This window comes from Pinus tabuliformis, chromosome 3_2 (genome assembly GCF_031772625.1).
Source record: "Pinus tabuliformis cultivar Carrire ecotype Pingquan chromosome 3_2, CPIR1, whole genome shotgun sequence".
Classification (NCBI taxonomy): Eukaryota; Viridiplantae; Streptophyta; class Pinopsida; order Pinales; family Pinaceae; genus Pinus; species Pinus tabuliformis.
The window spans coordinates 861712327-861736203 of record NC_142302.1 but is presented as its reverse complement, the minus strand read 5'-3'; the positions used below and the strand labels follow the sequence as shown (position 1 = coordinate 861736203).

The 23877-nt window shown below is 32.6% G+C and overlaps 1 protein-coding gene across 2 annotated transcripts; it reads right to left on the bottom strand.

Moving 5' to 3' along the window:
* Positions 1–12444: 12444 nt before the first annotated feature.
* On the bottom strand, positions 12445–15695 carry LOC149183382 (WRKY transcription factor 28-like). Of its 2 annotated transcripts, none has more exons than XM_089418715.1 (3): positions 14970–15695; positions 13296–13439; positions 12445–12977 (listed from the first exon to the last, which is right to left on the bottom strand). In XM_089418715.1, exons 1-3 carry the CDS (start codon positions 15311–15313, stop codon positions 12731–12733), a joined length of 735 nt encoding a protein of 244 aa, XP_089274841.1. In that variant the 5' UTR covers positions 15314–15695; the 3' UTR covers positions 12445–12730. The 2 variants fall into 2 exon arrangements, with proteins under 2 accessions (XP_089274841.1, XP_089274840.1); XM_089418714.1 differs by having other exon boundaries at positions 13296–13442; positions 14970–15679.
* Between the last annotated feature and the right edge of the window lie 8182 nt (positions 15696–23877).

Sequence of the window (23877 nt, the reverse complement as noted above, 5' to 3'; positions counted from 1 at the left end):
AATTTATGTTTGGATAATAATAATAATAATATTAATGAGGTTAATGACTCTGTTTTCAATTCTGATAATTGTAATAATAATATGATTGGTAATAAGACTCCAAGTTTGAATAATATTGTTTGTTCTAATTTTCTTTCATCCTCTTGTAATAGGGTTGTCAATCTCTCTAGGTTTTCTTTTGATCCCCTTGTCTTTAGTTTTTTGGAGAAAGGTTTAAAATTTTCTTTTGCTCCTAGAAAGATCCCGATCTATGCTATCATTTGTGACATTGAATATGGTATTAGAGATTTATCTGATGTCACTAAAGATATCATTCATCAAGACTGTGCAATTGTCCTTAGAAAGGCAAAGCCCCCCTAGAACAACATGAATGAACCTGAGTTTGATGCTCTCAAACTTTTAAACAATAATAAGAATATTGTTGTTTTCAAAGCTAACAAAGGTGGTGTTGTGGTTATTCTTGATAAAGATGATTACCATCGAAAGATGTTGGACCACCTCCATAATAGCGGGAGCTATAGGAAACTCAACAAGGATCCCCTAAAGAAGATTTCCAAAAGTGTGGCTCTTGCTATAAAAGCTAGTAGCTCGGTCAGCTCGTTTAGTCATAAGCTTATTGAAATTTTCCCTCTTACCCCCAAAATAAGCTTATTGAAAATTGCCCTCTTACCCCCAAAATCTATGGTCTGCCAAAGGTTCATAAGGAAGGGGCTCCTTTGAGACCCATTATCAACACGATAGGAGGGCCAACATATCTTCTTTCTAAATATTTAGCCCAAAAGCTTAAGCCCCTTGTTGGCCATACAGAATCATTCATCAACAACTCTGCATCGTTTGTTAATGAGTTAAAGAGTTCCAAGTTTGATCCATATGACAAGCTTGTGAGCTTCGATGTGGTCTCCCACTACACTAATATCCCTATCAACGAGGGCATCGAAGTAATCAAGCGCATCACAGATCCTGATATGGCTTATTTAGTTGGTATTTGTCTTACTTCTACTTTCTTTTCATTCGATAGGGAATTTTATGAGCAAACTTGTGGTGTCGCCATGGGTTCCCCCCTCTCCCCTGTGGCAGCTAATCTATTCATGGAGAATTTTGAATCAAAGACCTTAACTTATTCTCGTCTTTTTCCTAAGATGTGGAAGAGGTTTGTGGATGACATTTGTGTTATATGGTCCCATGGTAAAGAAAAGTTGGAACTATTTTTCCTCCATCGTAACAATCAATCTAATTCTATAAAGTTCACCATGGAATTTGAATGTAATTCTAGTCTGCCCTTCCTTGACATCCTCCTCTCAAGGAATGATGATGGCTCTTTCTCTCATCAGGCATTTTGTAAGAAAAATCATACAGAACAATATCTTCAAGCTAATTCTCATCATTTCCCAACTCAAAATCTTGGTGTTCTCAACACCTTAGCGATTATAGCTTTAAGAGTTTCTGATGAAAACCATCTCAATGAAGAGAAAGCACATCTCCTAAGTGTTTTCTTTAATAATGGGTATAGTAGACACCAAGGTACTAAGGTTTTCCTTAGAGCTAAAAAAGGTTATAGTGCTAAGAAAGATACCAAGGATCGATTTTCTGGTGTTCACCTTCCTTTTATCCAAGGTACCAGTCACAAGATTGTCAGGATCCTAAGGAAGCATAAGGTGGCTTCAACCTTTAGGCCTTTAGATACCATTCGGAGCTCCCTTAGATCTATAAAAGACCCAGTGGACCCCAAGAATATGAAGGGTATTTACGTTATCCCATGCTCTTGTGGGACTCCCTACATTGGTGAGACTGGTCACTCGATTAATCAAAGGATTTGTGAGCATGCTACTGACATCAAGCATGGTAGGACCCACTACTCTACTTTGGCATAGCATGTAGATAGATCTAAGCATCACATATACATTGAGGAGGCCCAAGTCATCGCCAGGTTTAGTCATTTCCATTGTCGTAAATTAAGGGTGGCCTTAGAAATTGAAAAAGAGACAATAATCTGAATAGAGATGATGGTTGGAATATTAGTAGAAGGTGGGTCCCTGTCGTATCCTCCTAGTCTTTTAGGCTTCTTTTTGGGATTTATTTTGTTTGTTTGTCTATCTATGTAGGTATTAGCGTCGTTTTTATAGTATTTGTTTTGATTTATTCTTCATTAGAGTTATTTTCTTGATCCTTTGTGTTTTTTATTTTATCATTCTATTCATTCTTAACTCCTTTTAGTATTTTTGTTATTTGTTTAATGGGCCTAAGCCCCATATGTTATTGTTGAGCCTGTTTTATTTATTGATTACCTTTGTTTGGATATATATATACATATATTTCTATTATTATTTATTTATTTATTTTATATATATTTCTTTTGGCTGGTGTATATGTTTGTTTTATTTTATTTATTTTCCCATTAATTGTTTTTAATTTAATTTATTTTATTTTCATTAATTATTTATCAAATGATCTTGTCTCGATTCGGGTATTGACTCATTTTTTTGACTCCCTTCCTTTAAAGTTTGACTTTGATTTATTTATTTTTTAATATATTAATTCAAATACTATTTCTCAAAAACTAGTTGTTTAATATAGCGGTTAGTTATTAATATTTGTTTTTAATAAATTAATAAACTAATATCACAGTTTAAATATTATTTTTCAAAAACTAACAATTTGATATAGTCATTACATATTAATATTTTTAATAAATTAATAAACTAATAGCATTATTTAAATATCATTTTTCAAAAACTAGTAATATTTGGTTTTAATAAATTAATTTAAATATTATTTTTCAAAAACTAGCCACTTAAGTCACTGAATAATATTTGTTTTTAATATATTAATAAATTAATATCATAATTTAAATATTATTGTTCAAATATAGCCGTTACTTGAAATTATATCTCTACATTGCTCTCTATTTAAGCCTTTGTCATGGTCTACCTCTTCATGTGGTCTTGATGATGAACCACACTTGTTGGTTCAGAACGCATTGGCCAAAAATTTATCTTATGTAATTTCTAGTGAAAGAATTTGCTTAATTCATGATGGATCACAGAATATTGAATACAGAAATATTTTATTATTCATATATTTTATTATAAATCTTTGATTTTAATAAAAAATATCATTACAATTTTTTTTATTTTAATAATCTATTTCATTATTAATCTTTTGATTTTATTTTTGGGTTAAAAATAATAATTTTAGGGTTTATTGTATTATTATTCAATTTTAATTTTAGTCTTTGAGTTTATAACACTAATATTATATATCCAAGGAATTAATAAACACAAGGGATTAATATTAGAAAATTAAGGGATTAATATTATAAACCAAATGAATTAATATTATTAACCTAAAAGATTAATAAACCCTAAGGGATAAATGTGATTGACTATGACAAGGTTTATATTATTTATACATTAATAGATCTTCACTATGGTTAAATTTTGTTAGCATGGTCAACTATTCTCAAGAAGGGCATCATAGTCAATAATACTAAACATGACTACCATGGTGAACCATACTTACCTCGGGAATCATGTTCTATGTATAAGTAACCTATAGTGAACCATAGTGGATGATCATGGTTGACCATGGAGGCTTATAGCAGATGGCTAGGGTTGACAATATTAATCATTGGGTTTATAATCTTAGGGTTTAATTTTAATCCTAAGCTTCAAAATCCTAGAGTTTATGATATTCATCTCTTGGGTTTAATATTATTCCGTTGGGTTTACAAACACTTAGGTTTTTAGTATTAATCTCTTGGGTTTATAATATCAATCCCGTGACTTTATTAATCTAAAGGTTCATATTCCTAGGGTTTAATATTAGTCAAAGTATTTATAATATTAATCCTAGGGTTTAATATAAATCCCTTGGGTTTATAATCATGGTCAACCATGATCCAACCTCACATTGTGAGAAATATTGTCTCAATATCAAAATCAACAATGTTCAACCATCATCAACCATGGTGAATCATGGTCAATCATAATCAATGATCATCAACCTTGCTCAACCATGGCCAACCATGCTCAATATTAATCATAATATTTAATATTAATCTATTGGTTTATAATACTAAACAACCTGACAATCATTGTTTCAATGTCTAATCATTGTCAACCTTGCTCAACCATGGTCAATCATGGCCAACCATGGTCAACCATGGTCAACAATGTTTTATAAAATCAAACATGATCATCCATGGTCAGTCATGGTCAACCATGGTTGAGCATCACATTGTCATAAGAATTGTGTTGATATGAAAATCAACCATGGTTATGCATGGTCAACCATGGTCTAACATCACATTGTGACAAGGATTTCCTCAATATGAAAATCAACCATGGTCCAACATCACATTGTAATAAGGATTTCCTTAACATGAAAATCAACCATGGTAAATCATGTTTATTTTAGGGTTTATAATATTTATCTTAGGGTTTATATACCTTGGGTTTATAATATTAGTCCCTTGGGTTTAATATTATTCACTTGGGTTCATAATCCCTTGAGATTTTGTTCTTAATCCCCTGGGTATATTATTCCCTTTGGTTTATAATATCAATTCCTTGGGTTTACTATTTACTTAGGTTTATAATATCAATCCCTTGGGTTTATTATTCCCTTGTATTTATAATATAAATCATGGTCAACCATGGTCAATCATAGCTAACCATTGTTAACCATGATCGAATGTCGCATTGTGAGAGTGATTGTCCCAATATGAACATTAAACATGGAAAACCATGGTCGAATATTGCATTATGGCAATGATTGCCTCAATTTGAAAATCAAACATGGTCAAATGTGGTCCAACGTTGCATTGGGAAAGATAGTGCCTCTATATGAAAATAAATCATGGTCAAGCACGGTCAAGCATGGTCCAACATCACATTGTGACGAATATTGTCTCAATATGACAATCAACCATGGTCATCAATGGTCGAATGTTGCATTGTGAGAAATATTATGCCGATTTGAAAATCAATCATGGTTAAGCATGGTCAAGTATGGTCCAAAATCACATTGTAACAAGGATTTTCTCAATATGAAAATCAACGATGGTCAACCACGATCAACAATAATTATTTTAGTATTTATAATACTTATCTTAGGGATTATATACCTTGGGTTTATAATATTAGTTCTTTGGGTTTAATATTATTCAAGCATTGTTAACCATATTTTATAAAATCATTCGTGGTTTTCCATGGTTATTCATGGTCAACTAAGGTCCAATTTTACATTATGACAAAAATTGTCTCAATATGAAAATAAATCATAGCCTCAATCATGGTACAACATCACATGATGACAAATATTGTCTCAATATGATAATCATAATCAACCAAACTCAACTATGGTCAATCATGGTCAACCATGCTTAACCATGTTTTATAAAATCAAACTTGGTCATCCATAGTCAATCATAGTCAACCATGGTTGAACTTTGCATTGTCACAAAGATTGTGCTTATATGAAATCAGGCATGGTTAAGCATCATCAGCCATGGTCCAATGTCACATTGTGACAAGGATTGTGTCAATATGAAAATCAACCATGATCAACCACGTTTATTTTAGTGCTTATAATATTCATCTTAGGGCTTATATACCTTGGGTTTATAAATTAGTCCCTCAAGTTTAATATTGTTCCCTTGGGTTCATGATCCCTTCGGGTTTTACTATTAATCCCTTATTTTTATAATATGACTCCATTGGGTTTATTGTTCATTAGGGTTTATAATATCAATCTTAGTCAACCATGGTTGAATGTCACATTGTGACAATGATTGTCTCAATATGAAATTGAACCATGGTAAACCATGGTCCAAGGTCGCATTGTGACAAGGATTGCATCAATATGAAACTCAACCATGGTTAACAATGTTTATTTTAGTGTTTATAATATTTATCTTAGGGTTTATATACCTTGGGTTTATAATATTAGTCCCTTTCATTTGGTACTATTCCCTTTGTTTCATAATCCCTTGGGGTTTCAGTATTAATCCCTTAGGTTTATTATTCCCCTAGGTTTATAATATCAATTATGATAAACCACAGTCAATCATAACTGACCATGGTCAACCATAGTCAAATGTCGCATTGTGGCAATGGCTTTCTCAACACGAAAATAACTCATGGTCAACCATGGTCCAATGTCGCACTCAAACAAATATTATTTCAATATGAATATCAATCATGGTCAAGCATGGTCAACTAAGGTCCAACATTGCCTTGTGATAAGGATTGTCTCCATTAAGGTCAACCATGGTCCATTGTCGCATTGTGACAAAGATTCTCTCAATTTGAAAATCAACCATGCTTAACCATGGTCCGACGTCACTTTGTGACAAGGATTATTTCAATATGAAAATCAACCACGGTCAACCATGTTTATTTTAGTGTTTATAATATTTGTATTAGGGTTTATACAGCTTGGGTTTATACTATTAATCACTTGGATTTGATATTATTGAACCATCGTCAGCCATGTTTTATAAAATGACTCGTGGTCAACTATGTTAAATCATTGTCAACCATGGTCCAATGTCGCATTGTGACAAATATTGCCTCAATATGAAAATCAATCATTGTCTTAATCATGGTCCAACGTCAGATTATGGAAATATTGTCTCAATACGATAATAATGGTCAACCATGATCAACCAATGTCAATTATGGTCAACCTTGGTCAAACATGGTCATCCATGGTTAATCATGGGAAACCATGGCCGAACGTCGCATTGTGACAAAGATTTTCTTGATATGAAAAGCATTCATGGTTAAGCATGGTCAACCATGGTCCAATGTCACATTGTGACAAGGATTGTCTCAATATGAAAATCAAGCATGGTCATCCATGTTTATTTCAGCGTTTATAATATTCATTTTAGGGTTTATATACCGTGTTTATAATATTAGTCTATTGGCTTTAATATTATTCCCTTGGGTTCATAATTGCTTGGGGTTTTAGTCTTAATTCCTTGGGTTTATTATTCCCTTCGGTATAATATTATTCATAGGGTTTATAAACCTAAGAGACCAATATTGTAAATCCATGGGATTGATATTATAAACCCAAGGGATTAATACTAAAAACCCAACGGAATATAAACCCAAAGGTTTTTAGTATTAATCCCATGCGTTTATGATCTATTGGATTTGTCATATTCCCTTGGATTTGAAATCCCTTGGCATTTTAGTATTAACCCCTTGGGTTTATTATTATCTTGGGCTTATAATATCAATTCCTTGGGTTTATTCATATAAGGGTCGATATTCCTAGGGTATAATATTGTTCAAAAGGATTGTAATTAAGATAAATCCTTAAGGTTTAATATTATTCCCCACGGTTTATAATTCCTTGGGTTTTTAGTGTTAAACTTAAGGGATTATAAATCGAAAGGAATAATATTAAACCTAAGGAATTAATATTATAAGGAGAGGGTATATAAAACGTAAGATAAATATTATAAACCCTAGAATAAAGGTGGTTGACCATTGGAAACCATGGTCCAACGTCATGTTGTGACAAGGATTCTTAAAATGAAAATCAATCATTATCAACCATTTTTATTTTATAGTTTAAAATATTTATCTTAGGGTTTATATACCTTGGGTTTATAATATTAATCCCTAGTGTTTAATATTATTCCCTTGGGTTTTTAGTATAGTCCCTTGGGTTAATATTAAACATGGACATCCACATTGAACCGTGGTCAAATGTCACATTATGACAAAGATTATCCTGATATGAAAATCATCCATGGTTAAGCATGGTCAACCATGGTCCAACATCATATCATGACAAGGATTGTTTCAATATCAAAATCAACCATGGTTAACCATGTTTATTTCAGTGTTTATATTATTTATTTTAGGTTTCATATACTTTAGGTTTATAATATTAGCCTCCTGGGTTTAATATTATTTCCTTGGGTTCATAATTCCTTGGGGTTCTAGTATTAATTCTTTGGGTTTGTTATTCCCTTTAGTATAATATTAGTCCTAGGGTTTATAAACCTAAGGGACCAATATTATAAATCCAAGAGATTGATATTATAAACCCAAAGGATTAATACCAAAAACTCAAGGGAATATAAACCCAAGGGCTTTTAGTATTAATCCCTTAGGTTTATTATCCCTTGGATTAATAGTATTTCGTTTGGTTTATAATACCTTGGGGTTTTAGTATTAACCCCTTGGGTTTATAATATCCATTCCTTGGGTTTATTATCCATTGGTTTAATATTATTTCCATGGGTTTATAATCCCTTGGAGTTTTAGTATTAAACCCTAGGAATATCAACCCTTACATTAATAAACCCAAGGGTTAATACTAAAACCCCAATGTACATAAACTCAATGGACTACTATTATAAATCCAAGGAATATAAAGCTTTGGATGGCCATGATTTCTATTGAACATGGAGGATTAATGTTATAAGCCTATGAATAATATTATACCCTAGGAATATCAATCCTTAGATTAACATACCCAAGGGATTGATACTATAAACCCAAGGGATTAATACTAAAAACCCAAGGGATTTTAAAGTTATGGCTTTTAGTATTAATCCTTTGGGTTTATGATCCATCTAGTTAATATTATTGCCTTGGGTTTATAATCCCTTCGGGTTTTAATATTAACCCCTTGGGTTTATTATTCCCATAGGTTTATAATATCAATCCCAAGGGTTCATATTTATATTACATCATTTTAAAATTAAATAATAATAAATGATATTTAAAATTAAATAATTATTATTATAAGGAAATAATTATTATTAATTATAATGATAATAATAATATTTTTATTGCAATGGTTTTTTGTATCATTATTTCTATTGTTGCATATTTATGAAGAGAAGATACAAAGTAAGCCTTATATCAACCATATTAATATCTTTAATGTGCTTATGCTAGTAAATAATTTTAAATCTACTCTAGAAGAAAACAGGGAGACACATGATTTCACTTTGACTCTAGCAAACTTCCTTCACATGGTAGTGCTGCTGGTTTTCTGACAGGTCAATCAATTGAAACCCTCTGCACTAGTAAAAGAAGCTTCAAATTTGTCAGGAAAATCATGGAAATTTATGCAAATTATGGAAATTTATGCAAGATTTTGATTAAATCAGATGGAAATTTTTGTAAATTCAGGTTATAGTCATCAAACTTGAAGATTTTAAGTGTTCAAATTATTTTGATGATATTGAATCTATTTCCACTACTACCGGATTTTTTGAAAAAAAAATGTCCTCCATATTTTGGGGGGTCATGAAAATTTTTAGGCCATGACTAAAATATTTACTCTTGAAAATAAATCAAATCCCGGGAAAGGAAATGATGCTGTGGTTTAATAGTACAGAAACACGAGGTCACTTTGATAACACTCACGTACTACAGAGGTCTCATCAGGCAGAGCGCCATTACCCGTTACTGTAGCAATTTGATTTAGTACCAAAGGAATGCACTGCTTCACTAAGCGATTTTTTATTTTTATTTTTCTAAAAACAGATTTTGCTGAATATATTTAAACAAAAATCCAAATAACAGCCAAAATAGAAAATCCAGATACGCAAAATCATATCACTAAATTCGGACTAAAATACTATATACCTAGGTATTACCATCTCATTTTTCATTTTCGAGGGTGAGGGGTTAGATATTGGATGATGTTAAAAGCGATAATTTTGTTCCATTTTCGTCTTAGGACTAGAAGTTAAATATTACCTTAAGTTTATGGCAGTAAACTTTCTCTGAGTTTGGGCTTCCTACGAAATTTGAAAGCTCCAGAGATCTTGGACATCAAAATTCTGGTGAATTATATTGGCCCATTTTAAAAGTAAACAAAAACTTGTAAAAATAATTTTCGGTGGAGTTTTGTTTTTATTTTTTTCATTTTGATTTAACCGCCTTAAAATAAAAGATATTCAAGTTATAGAAAATTTACAATTCCATTTTGTGATTTTAATATTTTTACAAATTAGACTTATAACAAATAAACTACCCAAAAAATAATAGATAAATTTATATTACTTAGACATTAAAATTCCTGTGGTAAAAAAGAAAAGTTGCCAAAATAATTTTGGGTTTAATTTTGATTTTTTGTTGTCTAAAATGTGTTTTTTATTTTATATATGATTTAATATTCTTAAAAAAATCTAGATATCAAAATTATAGAAAATTTACAACTCAAATTTATGATATTAATAAAACTTTACAAATTAAACTTACAACAAATAAACTACCAAAAAAAATAGATAAATGTCTATTACTAAATTTGAAAGCTCTAGGGTTCTTGAACATCAAAATTCCAGTGAACTATCTTGTCATATCCTGTCCCATTTTAAAGGGTATAAAGAAAAAGAAAATTGTCAAAATAATTTTGGGTTTAATTTTGATTTTTTATAATTTAAAATGTATATTTATTTATATATAAAATTCAGTATCCTAAAAAAATATAAATATTTAAATTATATAGAATTTACAACTCGATTTTCTGATTTGCAAATTAGACTGAAAACAAATAAATTACCTTGAATAAATTTCTATTAGGTCAATGCCAACAAAGCCTGTTTTTGGAAGTAGAAAAGTTACTTTTTAAAAGGGCAGCGAGCATCGTGTGTGCAACTTTAAGAAATCTTCATATAAAATGAAAGAATTATCCATTCGAAAACTTTTATAATCTGAAACTGAAATGCTGGTCCGCAAGTAACTCATACTATTGTTCTTAATGTTCACAGATTTACGGATATCTTGCTGCTAAGAAAAGTCAGCGTGATCTCAATTTGGACATGAACAGCGTTGGAAACTTATATAAAGGTACATGGACACCAGGAAAAGAAATAAATAAGACTATAAGGCATTAGGAAAGTCAGGAATGTCTGGCTCCAAAGAAGACATTAACACTGACACAAACCTGTTTTTTTAATCTGTTTAGGTTGCACAGGGCTCAAATTCGAAGTACACTGGCCTCTGCCGTGTGTATACAGAGAGAATCAGGGTAAGTAAATGATTAAAAGGGATGTCTTGAAAGTATGTCTGCCTCAGTGACACATGAGTGGGAGCTTATAAAAATAGTTTTTTTTCAAAGATTATGGCCTCAAGCCTCTTGTATACCCTTTGATAAAGAAAACCTATTTTTTTGTGTTCCTTTCATGTGTGGGAGGGACATAAATATTTTATGATAATTTATTTTGCACTGGTATTATTTATATATAAATAAATAAGAATAGTCTAGTTTTTTTTACATGTGTTCAATATAGACATTTTTTTGATAAATTATTTTGCATTGTTTATATATATAAATAGTTTAGTTGGAATAGTTCTGTAACAAATTTATAAATAAACTTATTAAGTATAGATAATGTAATTAATTTCAGTATAGATAATGTTATTAAATTGAGTATTGAATATTAGATTATATAAATTTAATATATGTTAATAATTTGGTATGATTAAATGCTAATCACTTTGTATTTCTTTATTTATTAATATTTAAAAATATTATAAATAATTTAAACATTTTAATAACAAAATCCTAAATCATTAACAATAATATAGTCTTTTATGCTCTCAACATTTTATTCTTTAATATTAAATTTAAATGAATATAAAAATATTTATATTTTCTTTTAGTTATTCAGTTCAACATGTTATTTGTTAATTGAATACCAGGGAAGAAAATAATAACCATATATATAATTTTATTTTTGAATATTTTTTATATGAAAAATATTTTTAATATTTAAAATTACTTAGTAACCTAATCATTATTAATAATATATTATATAGGTGTTTAACATGTTATTTTATAATTGGATTTGTTTAAGTAAAATATTTATTATTTCTTCTCACTACTTAATATATTATAATCGATTTGTGTCAGTAGATTAATAATTATTTATTTTTACTATCTAATTTAATATATATCTGTTCAACATAATTTTAAAACATATAAATCTTCATTATTTTTCAATATTTATATTACAGCGATATTTAAAATCATCTATACAATAATTATGATTATTAAATTTGAAAATTTAATTATTACAAAAATTTAAGTAAACTTTTTTTTCATTATTTAAATATCATAAAAAAAATTAATTCATTTAACAGTAATATATAAAACATACAAAATGTTAATTCATTTTCTACAAATTTATAAACTAACAAAACCACATAATCAATAATAATGGATATCATTCACATTAATTAATGGTTCAGAGGTTGAAAGGAGCAACTGAAACTCTGTAATTTTGATATTCAACCATTTTGTTTGATTTTAAAAAAAATTAACTATAAAATACAAATGAAAAGAAATTTAATTTACCATACAAATTTTACAAGAAACTAAAATAAAAATGCTCACCAAAAAAAAGTTAATCAAATCACTTTATCATGGAGAAGAAAGCAGTCACAGAAAATTCTAAGACTATTATCAGAGACAAAGCGCCCAATTACTTCTTATTCAGCAAAGTGCCCCCATTGCTTCTTATTTTGAAATACAAAGCCTATTTAGATAAATATTTTTTGAAAGAACTACCATCAAATAAGCTAAATGACTGGTTGTATACCTGTTCATGAACATATATACTTCTACTGTGAATATACACAAGTTGTATTCAAAGATATAACATAAATCGAAAGAGTGCAGTACCCACTAGAAAAGTAATAGACTGTCTTATACACTCTCGGCATTATGTTGCAGTCCCATCATCCGTTTATTGATGCTGTTCAAAGTTCCCGGGAACATAATTACAGACTGAAGATAAACGCTGCAATATTGGGGAGACGGTAGGTTGGCGTTCCAGCTGAAGTATGTCAGGCTTTGCAATATAATAGATCACACACGGGCTCTCGTGATTATGTCTGCCCAGGTAACTAGTTATGACTACTCCTTTATCACGGGAGTCGCGTTCCACTGTTTTCTTCACATCGCAGTTGCTATCCGAGCATCTATAATAGTTCCTGCAAAGAGTACGCAGTCAGGACATGGCAAACAAAAAGATTGGTGGAAAATTAACTATTTTGGGTTATAAATGTAGGGAGTTGTAGGGGGTTAGCAAGGGATTGTATGCTGTCCAATTTTGATAAAAAAAAATGGTGTACTATTAAAATTTAACAAGCAAAGATTTGTATATATCTATCCTTAAATTTTGACAAGTTAATTATCCAAAACCCAATATATAGAATCTGTACATTTATCTCATCTGCAGGCTGGTTATTTGTTAACAAGAAAATATCGTTAGCCAGATTCGAACAAAAGACGTCATGTAACATAAGCACCTCGGATTGGGGCTGTTCTTCACGAATTTCTTCCCGTACTTGCGCCACTTATAGCCGTCTTCTAGAATGTCGATTTCGGATCTGGTGAGAAATGCGTATTTCAGAGCTCGTTCTGCCTTTCTCTTCCTGCTGCTCTTCTTAGGACTTCTGTTCAAAAGGAAATTATAACTATTATAGCAATTTTGTAAATAAGCAAGGTGTTCTACAGCCTACTTAAATTTTAGAAAGCCCAATTATAACTGTATAAACATTGAAAGTGGATCTATAAAGTACTGAAATAATTGTTTTCAATTTTCTGCATCCAGGAAGGTTCACACAAGTAGTTCTTTAATCCCTTGTATAGATCCGAGGCGAAAATGATTACTTATATTGAAGTGTATAAATTTGTTTTGAAAGGAACCCTCCAAACTAAGAGACACACATTGAGAAATGCTTTCCGGCTTCATCACTTCGAGATTTCTTGAAATGATAGATTTGTTGAACTACAAGGTAAAGGAGGAAAGCACAAGATAGATATAAGAAAAATATGAGCGGTTGTTTAATTATTTTATTAACCATAAACTTAATTCACATAGAATGACTTAACTGTTAGATTTTCATGTTTATCTCATTGGGAATGGATCACTTGACTAATAACTACTCTGGAATCTATTTTAGTACCACTTATAAAGGTAATGAGAACTGTTTAGAAATTTACTAAAGCCTAAGAATTTTGGTGTAATAGAAAACTTATCTTGAAACCACTTAAGAAAGTAATGATAACTATTTAGAAGTTTACTAAAACATGAGAGTTTTAGTATAATGGAAAACCTAGCACTAATAAAGGGTCTATTAACATTAGATGCACTAAATATAAAATCATACACATTTTAACTAAAATTATCTTTTCTTTAGCTAACTATTTCATGCAAACTCATACTATACTTGGCTCCACTTTCTTTTCTTAACTTAGCTCTTCATACATTGCAATACACCAATCACTGTAATTCATCATCAGAGATTTGTTTTTTTCATTGAATGACAAATACAAATACCGTCCTTCAAAATACAAAACTGAGTAAAAATCAATACAGTCTATATAGACCATATGGAATAAATATGAATCCATATAAATAAATATATTAAAAATAAATAAAAAATAAAAATCCCAAGAAAACTTGATGAACGATGTGAAGCATGTGATCAGAGCTTTGTTGATTTGAGAGATTTGTTGAACCAATCAGCGTGATTGATGGTAAATTACAATGGTTGATTCCAAATGTTGGCTACAAATTTATTAAATAATGAACAAATTAGTCTAATCCATTATAAATTACACTGGTTAATTCGAAATGTTGACAACAAATTTCTTGTATAATGAATCAACCAGTACCGTTCACAATAATAAATTACACTGATTAATTCATGAATCAACCAGATGACCACACTGGATCATAAACCACTCTGATTGATTCTAAAAGTCTAGAGCAAATTTCCTATATGATGAACCAACAAGGATGAATTGCATTGGTTCCCAAGAAATCTCTTGCAAGTTTCTTATATGATGAACCTACTTACTACACTGGTTGATGATGATAAATCACACTGATTAATTTCCGCAAAAACTTTACAGAAAATATTTCTGAACCTAAACCATATAACAAAACCGTGAAGCCTTGATTCTGAAACACTTACATTGCCTCCTGACGCTCACGGCTTTCGATCACACTAGAACTGTGATCCAGATGAAAACCCCGGCTGCTCGGTGGATTACTGTAAAGAGAGGCCGTATATTCTTGCTGGATACATGGTACAGTGTTGACAACTTTTATGTTGTTAACCTCATCATCCCCATCCTCTTTCATGCTTGACTGGTTGAAACCCTCCTCCAAATCAAGAAAGTCTGAGGGTTCAAACGATTCTCCCCTTTGGCTCATCTGCTCCGAACAGTTTGCTTCCTGCAGCAGCTGGGCTTGTTCCTTCTTGAAAACCTTAATCGCGGCTCGAAAATAGCCCATTGTCGGATCAAGATGAGCCATTGCAAATTACCTCAGCAGTCTCCCCAAAACTCGCAAAACCTATATTGCCGATTTTGAGAAGTGGGGGCGCCAGGCGTATTACACCCGCTGCAGCGTCAATGAAGATAAAAGTGACTTGAAATGAGAAATTGCTAGAGAGGCTGAAGTCGTCTTGACTGGGAATTCCTGGGAGGGTTCCAGGTGATTACCTGCGTGCAACCCTCCGCCTTCCTGGCGACTGTGGACGTCCTAATCCAGGGATCGTGCCTATGAGCTTCTGCCCACCCCGCCGCCTCGGTCGTTTCAAGGTACGGGTCCCGCGTGCCAATTCTGTATTGGCCCTCTGATTTTGCAGGGAAATTTCTTATAAACAAAAAGGTTTCCACGACTGATACATTCGCCCCAAGAATCTTCAACCCAATTCATGTACACGAAATCTGGCCCCCTTTTCACAACTTCCAAATGAAGAAACGAAGGCGGCTTCATTTGTGACATACGCCCGGTCTCTGTGACGTCGTGATCATCTGCAGCTCGGCTGCTTTGATCTAGAAAGGCCGTACCTACTTTGATTAGCCACGTTGCGATGCAAATCTATTCGATTTTTTTTTATCGGTTTGTTTTAGAATTAGGCTCGTGTGTCCCCAGATTTAATAAGACGGGTCTAAGCAGCGACAATTTTGCCGGATTGTGATTTTTAAATTTTTTTTGTTTTCTAATTTATAATTTTAAGTGTTCGAAAAGTTTTTGTTTTTTTTTTTCTTTCTTCTTTCGTCTGAAGGTGGCAAAACTTATCAAACTCAGGTGTCAAACCAACAGTGAGGACAACCATCTCTCGCTGCTATCCGCGAATGTCGATTTGACTCATCACCGTTATCAAGGAAAACCACGCCACCTGTAATAACCCGCTGGTGGTCCGTAACGGAGCAGGCTTTCACTCCTGCCAGATGCCTCTGGGTATGGGTCTGGGTGTTCGAAAAGTTTTTTAATAGTAAAAATAAATTCAAATTTAGTAAATTATGATTATTTAATTTGAAATAATATTAATTTAAATTTATATTTTAATAATAAAAATAAATTCAACATTTTACTCAAAATTCTAAAACTTAAAAATTATAACCTAAATTTCCAAAAAAATCTCAATAAATTTTATTAAAATCACACTGAGAAAGACATTATTTTCCGCTGAAACACATGACCTAGGTATATTACGGAGCAGTTAAGTGTAGAGTTACCTTCCTAGGTTAAATCAAATATGTAATTACATTGCTGGAAAACGCAATAATTTATTGGGTCAAGCTGTCATAATATTGTTCTAGGTAGGGTGTTGGTTAGTAATATTGCATTCATTTAGTTTATTATAGTAGGTTTCTAAGAGGAACCCTACCGTAATAGGGTGGTAGCTAAGATTTTATCTGGCTCAAATTACTTTAACAATTTAATAATTTATTTGGACATATAAATAAATAAATAAAAATATTTAACGTAATGAATTTTTTTATTAGCATTAAAAAAATTAATTATTTAGATTAACAGATGGGATGCTTTATTTGTTTTATTTGAGAAAGGTTCACAGTTATATTTAAGGAGTTTAATGTTAATTTATTTAAAATAAGTAGAATATATAATAATTATATATTTACATTTATAGATGAATGCATATATTTTATTAATTTTTCTTGAAATTTGGTAGAGATTTTTAAAAACCGTAATTTTAAGTTATTTGATTTGCAAAGTTTGAATGTCTAGAGGATTTTTTTAGATTATCGATCTATTTATGTATTTAAAAGTGTATTTCAAATAAAAAAATTATAAAAAGAAAAATTCATAACACATTTTAAAAAACATTTGACAAAATTGGACATTCAGCTTCACCTTATTATGGACTTTGTTACAATACCATGGACTAAGACCACAAGCCCAAAATACCACAACCTGTATTGATAACACATGTTCATATTATTCTTTTGTTAATTATTCAATTTAATAGAAATAATTACTTTTGAGATAAATTTCAACTTTGATTAATAACTATAATTAAAATTATTTTAAAATATTTTACACAAATTAAATCTCTACTACCTGTTTAATAAAATTTTAATAATTAAATTAAAAATATAAAAACCTTATTTGTCTGAAACAAAACTCCATATAAATATAAAAAGATATTCATGTACACTATATTTTTATGACAACTACTATTTTAATCAATAATATAATGCTCTTTGTACTCACTAATATCATACCAGGACCAAAATTGAACCTTTGTACCTCAGTGATGCCTAGTGATAACGATACATATTACAGAAACTTTTGTTAGATAGTCCGAGAACACCATACATGTTCTAAACACTTTTGTGACATAGTATGATTCTCATGAACCTTTGTGATAACCATATTTCCTATCAAGGACTTTTGTGATAACCCTATGTCTTATAAATAAGAGTTTTATACATATATATATATTATATTTAAATGTTTTTTTAAAGCTAAAAAAAAATATTAATTAAAATTCAAAGAATAATAAAATGTATTAGTGATTTGGTTGGGTTTGGTGAGCAAAAAAATAATATTTAAAAATAAAAAATAAAAATATATATATTTAATTTATATTGTGTGAATAATACTTATTTAGTGTAGCTTAACTGTTTATGGCTTTCTTATGAAATAATATGCAGATTATGGGATCAAAGGTAAAATCTCTTAGGTTATAATAAAATGTATTGGTGATTTGGTTGGGTTTGGTGAGAAAAAATAATATTTAAAAATAAAAAATAAAAATATATATATTTAATTTATATTGTGTGAATAATACCTATTTAGTGTAGCTTAATTGGTTATGGCTTTATTATAAAGTAATATGCAGATTATGGGATCAAAGGTAAAATCTCTTAAGTTAAAATAACAAAAAAAAATTGTTGTGTGAATAATATTATAAATCTAAAAAAATTGAAAATGTAGAATAAGAAAATACTTTTTCAAAAAAGATATATACCCAATAATTAATTATAGGAAAAGCAATGCTTCTTATAATAAGAGAGCCACGAAAAAGAAAGATTGAATATACTTTACATGTTTATGTTTAAACTATTTGAGAATTATCATCATAGTTAATGTTTCTTATAATAAGAGAGTCACAAAAAAGAGATTGAATATACTTCACATATTTATTTTTAAACTCGATGAGAATTATCATCATAGTCGGTGATTTCGATAAACATAGCATCAAGTGTTTTAAGTTTTAGTGTTGTAGGGGAGTTATCACTGGAGTAGGTGACCTCGACTCCATGGCCTAATGTGTAAAATATTTATTGTCTATATTTTTGGCCCTTAAGCACATTTTACAATCTATTTCCTTAACCTATAGACTAATATCATCCAATTTAAAAAGATTGGTCTATCTTTTTCATTTTTTTCAATCAATAATCACTTATTATTATTTTAACTTTTAATATTTTAAAATTATTCTTATTAGTGGAAATTTTCCCTCTAACCAAGTCATAAATTATTAATATATATAGTTGGTAGGCTTTTCAATAAAATCCAGGTAAATCTTGATCCAAATTCTTTCTATTAATATAATGGTATATTGTAACAAACCCCTTTTTTTACCCCTCTTGTAAATGTCACTATGAATTATAATTCATGTAAATATTATAGAATGTAAACAATGATTGACTAGAGGAGTGGACATGAATTCGTAGGTGTGGGGAGGAGGAGTTGCTAGTGTTGAGTGTAAACCCAAGCCACTACATCTATTTTACCACCTATCTCCCTGGTGAACTGATGGCCTTGCTTGTGCAAGCATTGAAGTTGGGTATGGATTACCTAAGTAAAGAGAAGGGATGTGAGGCAGAGGAGATGGACAAGAGATGTTATGCAATATCATATGAATACAATACAATGTGGTATTGGAGAAAGGACACATATTTATTGGAAAGGAGAATGCGAGCGAGAGAACTTGTAGATGAAAGAACGATAAATGTTGAAGAACAAGATTGTGGAGAGCGATATTGGTGGTAGACATGGATTTTCAATGGAGAAATGACTTTCTAGGCTATCTCATGTGATTGGGAGACTGTTCCCTATGTTTTTGTAAGCTAGTCTCGTGAGCCTATAAATTTGTTGCCTAGTGGAAGTTTAGTGGAGACTTGAACCACTCATTGCTTGCCTTATGGTTGATAAACCATCGGGGTGCTTATTGGGAGGCTAAAAACCAACTTGGAAGGCTAAGACGTCCATGTTCTCACTAAAAGGAGCTAATAAAGCTCTAAGTGTTTTCCTTTGGGTTGATAAACCACTTATGTGTTTTCCTAGTAAGTTGATAAACCACATAGATAGTGGGCTCTAAACTTTAGAACTACCTGCCTAAATAACCCACTTGATAAACCACTTGTATAATATATTCATCCTCGTGGAATTGAGATATATCTCGCTGAGCATTAGGTGAATCCTTGCAATTTATTTATGTTGGGTTAGAGGGTCATTGTGGTGTTTACTGTTGGAGGTAGTTGATAAAAAAACTAGATAGTGGGTTCCTCTTCTTGTTGATATATTGACCTGATTTGGGTGTGAATAACAGATCATAGTGGTGCTTACTGCTAGAGGCAGTTGATAAACCACCTGTACAGTGGACTCCTCTTCTTGACTTGTTGTGTGACTTATGTTTATGTGAATTCCCTTGAGAGATTAACTCCTCAGACTTTGAATCTGGCTCAAGGGTGGTCAGCTGCAAGAAATATGGTAGTGTAGCAAGCCTATGGTTGGGTGGAGAGTTAAAGCCCCTTCCTCAGTTTCCAGTCATTTAAGTTATACAAATAAGTGTATTTCCTTATACTTATGTCACATTGTGAATAATGAATGTATCAACACTATTAATGAATGAAGGTGTTATAATTGGTTGTCTTTGGTGAAATTTCTGTATCAGTTCTCTCATGGTTTGTAAAGGTTTGCAGAGCCTATGTTTGTTGATATATTCTCGAGCTGCAAAATGATTTGTATGGTATTGTATGAAAGCTAGATTTGTTCAGTTAATTATTATAATATGTGGATTTCATTTTATGGCATCGACATGTATATTTGAATGTTTATGACCACCGAATAACATTCCTGTAAAATGACTATGAGTATTATAATGTGTGATACATCAATAAATTTGATATTCCTACATGGGAATTCATTCTATGGTTAATATGGTGTTATTATATTGAGTGTGCATAGAATTGTTAGTTATGCCTTGGTTGGTTTGACATGCCTAATAGTAGGCTTGTTATGCACTTGACCTACGAGAATAAAAAAATGTTAAAAATACTAAACAATATTGTGAGGAAGACAAAAATATCACATGAAATGAGACAAGCTACAAAAGATATATCAAAATATAATGCTCACTTGCCTCTTCGAGGGGGAAACCTCCAATAGAGCATAGCTCAATTACAATAAAAGTCAATGATTCTTCCCTTGACATCGAAGACTATTTATAGCTTTATGACACCCAAAACCCTAACTACTAGTGGTCCCTTGCATATTATGGGTTGACCACTTTATTTATTAACTATGGCCCATTTATAACTAATTGTTTTCCATTTTCTATAATATGGGTCTACCACTTACGATTATTATTAATGCAAATAACCACTTACGGTCTTTATTGACTCATCTAATTAGCTATGACTCTAACTAGGCCCCTTCGGCTTATTACATAAATAAAGGGGTTAGGATTAGAACCTAACATGCCCTCCCCCATCAAAAGAAGCCTTTTCCTCAAGGCTGAAGCTGTGGAAACTATTGAAGAATAATGGTTGGTTCCCATGTCACATCTTCTAAGGAGGTGTACTTCCACTTGATGAGGACATCCTTGATAATGTGGCCATGGATATTTCGTTCACGAGTATCAAAGACTTGTTTGGGTTAGAGCCAAAGTGAACCTTCCTCATCCAATTCTACCAGACTTATTTGAGCCCTACAATTATTCCCTGCACCTTTGAGCCACGATACATGGAAGGCAGGAGTGGAAAGGGTTGTGAGGTTCTCGGTAGCTTGATCTTTTCCCCTTTGTTGTGTTGGCATACATCACATTCAACTACAAAAGTAAGAATGGATTTCTTCATGTGAGTCTAAAAGAAAGAGCGTCATGCACATACATAAGTCTTCTGAAAGCATGAATTTCCTACAACTATAGAGGAGTGTATCACTTCCAAGATGTGTGTTTTGAGGGTGGAGGTCGGGGATAGCACTACCTGATCCTTATAGCGAAGAACCTCATCCTTCCAAGAGTAGTCCTCTGAGGAATTAGGATATTCTTGTAATATTTTAATGAGCTGGGACAGAAAGGGGTGGGAGAACCATTCATGACTGTCTTCTTCAATCCAATCTGGTATGGGTAGACAGAGGGATAAAAGGGTACCCTCATTCTCAAACTGGTTTGAGAAGGCATCGAACACTACATTTTCATGCCCCTAATTTTAAATTATATCATTGTTGGCTTTGTGGGGTGTGACTCGGGTTCAATGTTAGTTAGCCAAACAAATCCCTACACTACTGGCCCTTTCGACATCAACCCGTGGAGCGCGAACCGAAGTCTCACCCGAAGTAGTATGGGGGGATGTTGGAACAAAGTTTTCACACCCTGAGATGGTCATGATGTCAGTTTATACCCTTTGTTCCGACTTTTGCGCAGGTCACTAAGCTTTAGGGCTCTGTTATTCTAGCCCTTTATTCCCCCATTCAGTACCTCTGTGAAGGTGAACGATTGACCTTCGCAGCCCTAACCCATGATCTAGGTACTTTCGTGCTGCTATGACAACATATTATGTAGGTTACCAAGTTATCTTAAATGTTTTACTGATCTTACTAAACACTTCCAGTTAGTGCCACATAAACTGATATTCTTACTTGCATTCAATTAACCAATATAATCACATATATTCGCGCATCACATAAACATTGTAAATTAAACCCAAAACACAATATAACTAGATGCATTAACAGGAAATAAATACATAGAATTTGCAGAATACTTCTCTTTATTGGTATCTTCAGTTTGATACAGACTCTATTTTCCCTATGCAAACAGCTACAGTGTTCCAAATACTCAGCTATAGACTTACACCTTAGCCCTCTTTCCACTCAGCTGCAGAGCCTCTACCTATGCTAAGACTTGAAACCCTTAGACTTCTCTACCAAGACTCCCAAGCATGTCTTCTTCTTAGACGTAAGACTACTTAGAACATACTTAATTAGCTATTTTTTATGCAATTCCATGGTCTGCGGACCATGGGTGGATCTTTATAGCCAACTTTCCACTTGACAAAATAATGGCAGACAACCCTTTATGACTCTTGACACCTTTGTGCCCGCGACCACGAAATGTGGAGACTTCACAATTTTATTACAAAATTTGTCCCAAAACATGGGCTTTTAGCCCAAAAACTATCCTTGGGGGAGCCCATTCCCAACATGCCCCCAACAAAAACATGGTGACTCGCCCTCAAGTCACTCTCTGGGTGCGGAGATCTTGGCGCGAAGACGTCTGAGCTTGACTTGTATAACCACAACCTCGGCAGTGCACTGTGCGTGTGCCTACTTCCCTTCTTCAACCAACTGCTGGGTTGCTGGTCCTTAACTGTCAGCCTGAAGCTTCTGCTGCATCGCTTGAAGATGAGAAATATTGCCTTCAATAGAGGCCGTGACCGCATAACCCTCATCCAACCAGGGCTTCAAACACGCCTTCAACATTGTCTCCTTGTGTTGCGCTGCATCTACATATTCTTTCAAATGTTTGGCCTCCTGCAGCTTCGCCAATCTCTACGTGAGTGTGATGGTTCGCACCATATCTTTTACTTCATCATAGTGTTGTTGCGGTTCTCATGCTTTTGCCTCCAGCCACTGTACATTAGGGTCCTCCTGCAGGCTCGTCATGACCTCGAACAATTGTTCAAAAAGTTGTGTGCAGTCTACTACTACACTATCTACCACCGCTATTACCTCTCTGATAGTGGTTGCACACTACTCCTTTACTTCTGATGGAGTTGAAGGCTATTCCTTCAACTGTAGATCTACAATATCTATGTTCAGGTCCAGCTGAACCTTAGCCATCTTTGTGTGAGTGTTGCACACCCCTGTAGCAAGCATGTGGACATGCACCTCGAACGGTTCTTCCTCAGGAATGGCCAACTCCAGGACCATTCGACATGCCTCCTACACGGCCTGAACTATGCACTCATTTCGACCAATTACGTCGGTCGCGGTGGTGATGGTAGTCTCTTTGTAGCACCATCTGTTCATTATTAATCCTCTACTTGCTGATCACCTGTAAAGCGTGGTGTTCAGGGGCCCTTAGCTCCACGATCACTCCATCCTGCAATAGGTGGAGAACCTCTCCAGGGAGCACTGCCAAGTTCAACCCCACTCCCTTGAGGGTGCTCCCAGTGGTCCTATTAGCTTCATTCTCCATGGTCAGCTCTCCATTTGGCAGCACTATCATACTGGAGACATTTGCATGCAGCATCTTGGGAGCTTCTGAAGTGCTGATAGTGAGGATCGTGGACACTGTTCCAGCATGTGATGTGTGGGTTTGTAGCTCCTAC

Bases quoted from the DNA above. Each gene is read 5' to 3' on its own strand.
- LOC149183382 (XM_089418714.1), bottom strand. From the start codon at position 15,313: ATGGCTCATCTTGATCCGACAATGGGCTATTTTCGAGCCGCGATTAAG. The intron at 13,443-14,969 runs GTAAGTGTTTCA...CCTTTTGAACAG, and splicing joins CGTGAGCGTCAGGAGGCAAT to AAGTCCTAAGAAGAGCAGCA. The intron at 12,978-13,295 runs GTGCTTATGTTA...TACTCTTTGCAG, and splicing joins AAGAACAGCCCCAATCCGAG to GAACTATTATAGATGCTCGG.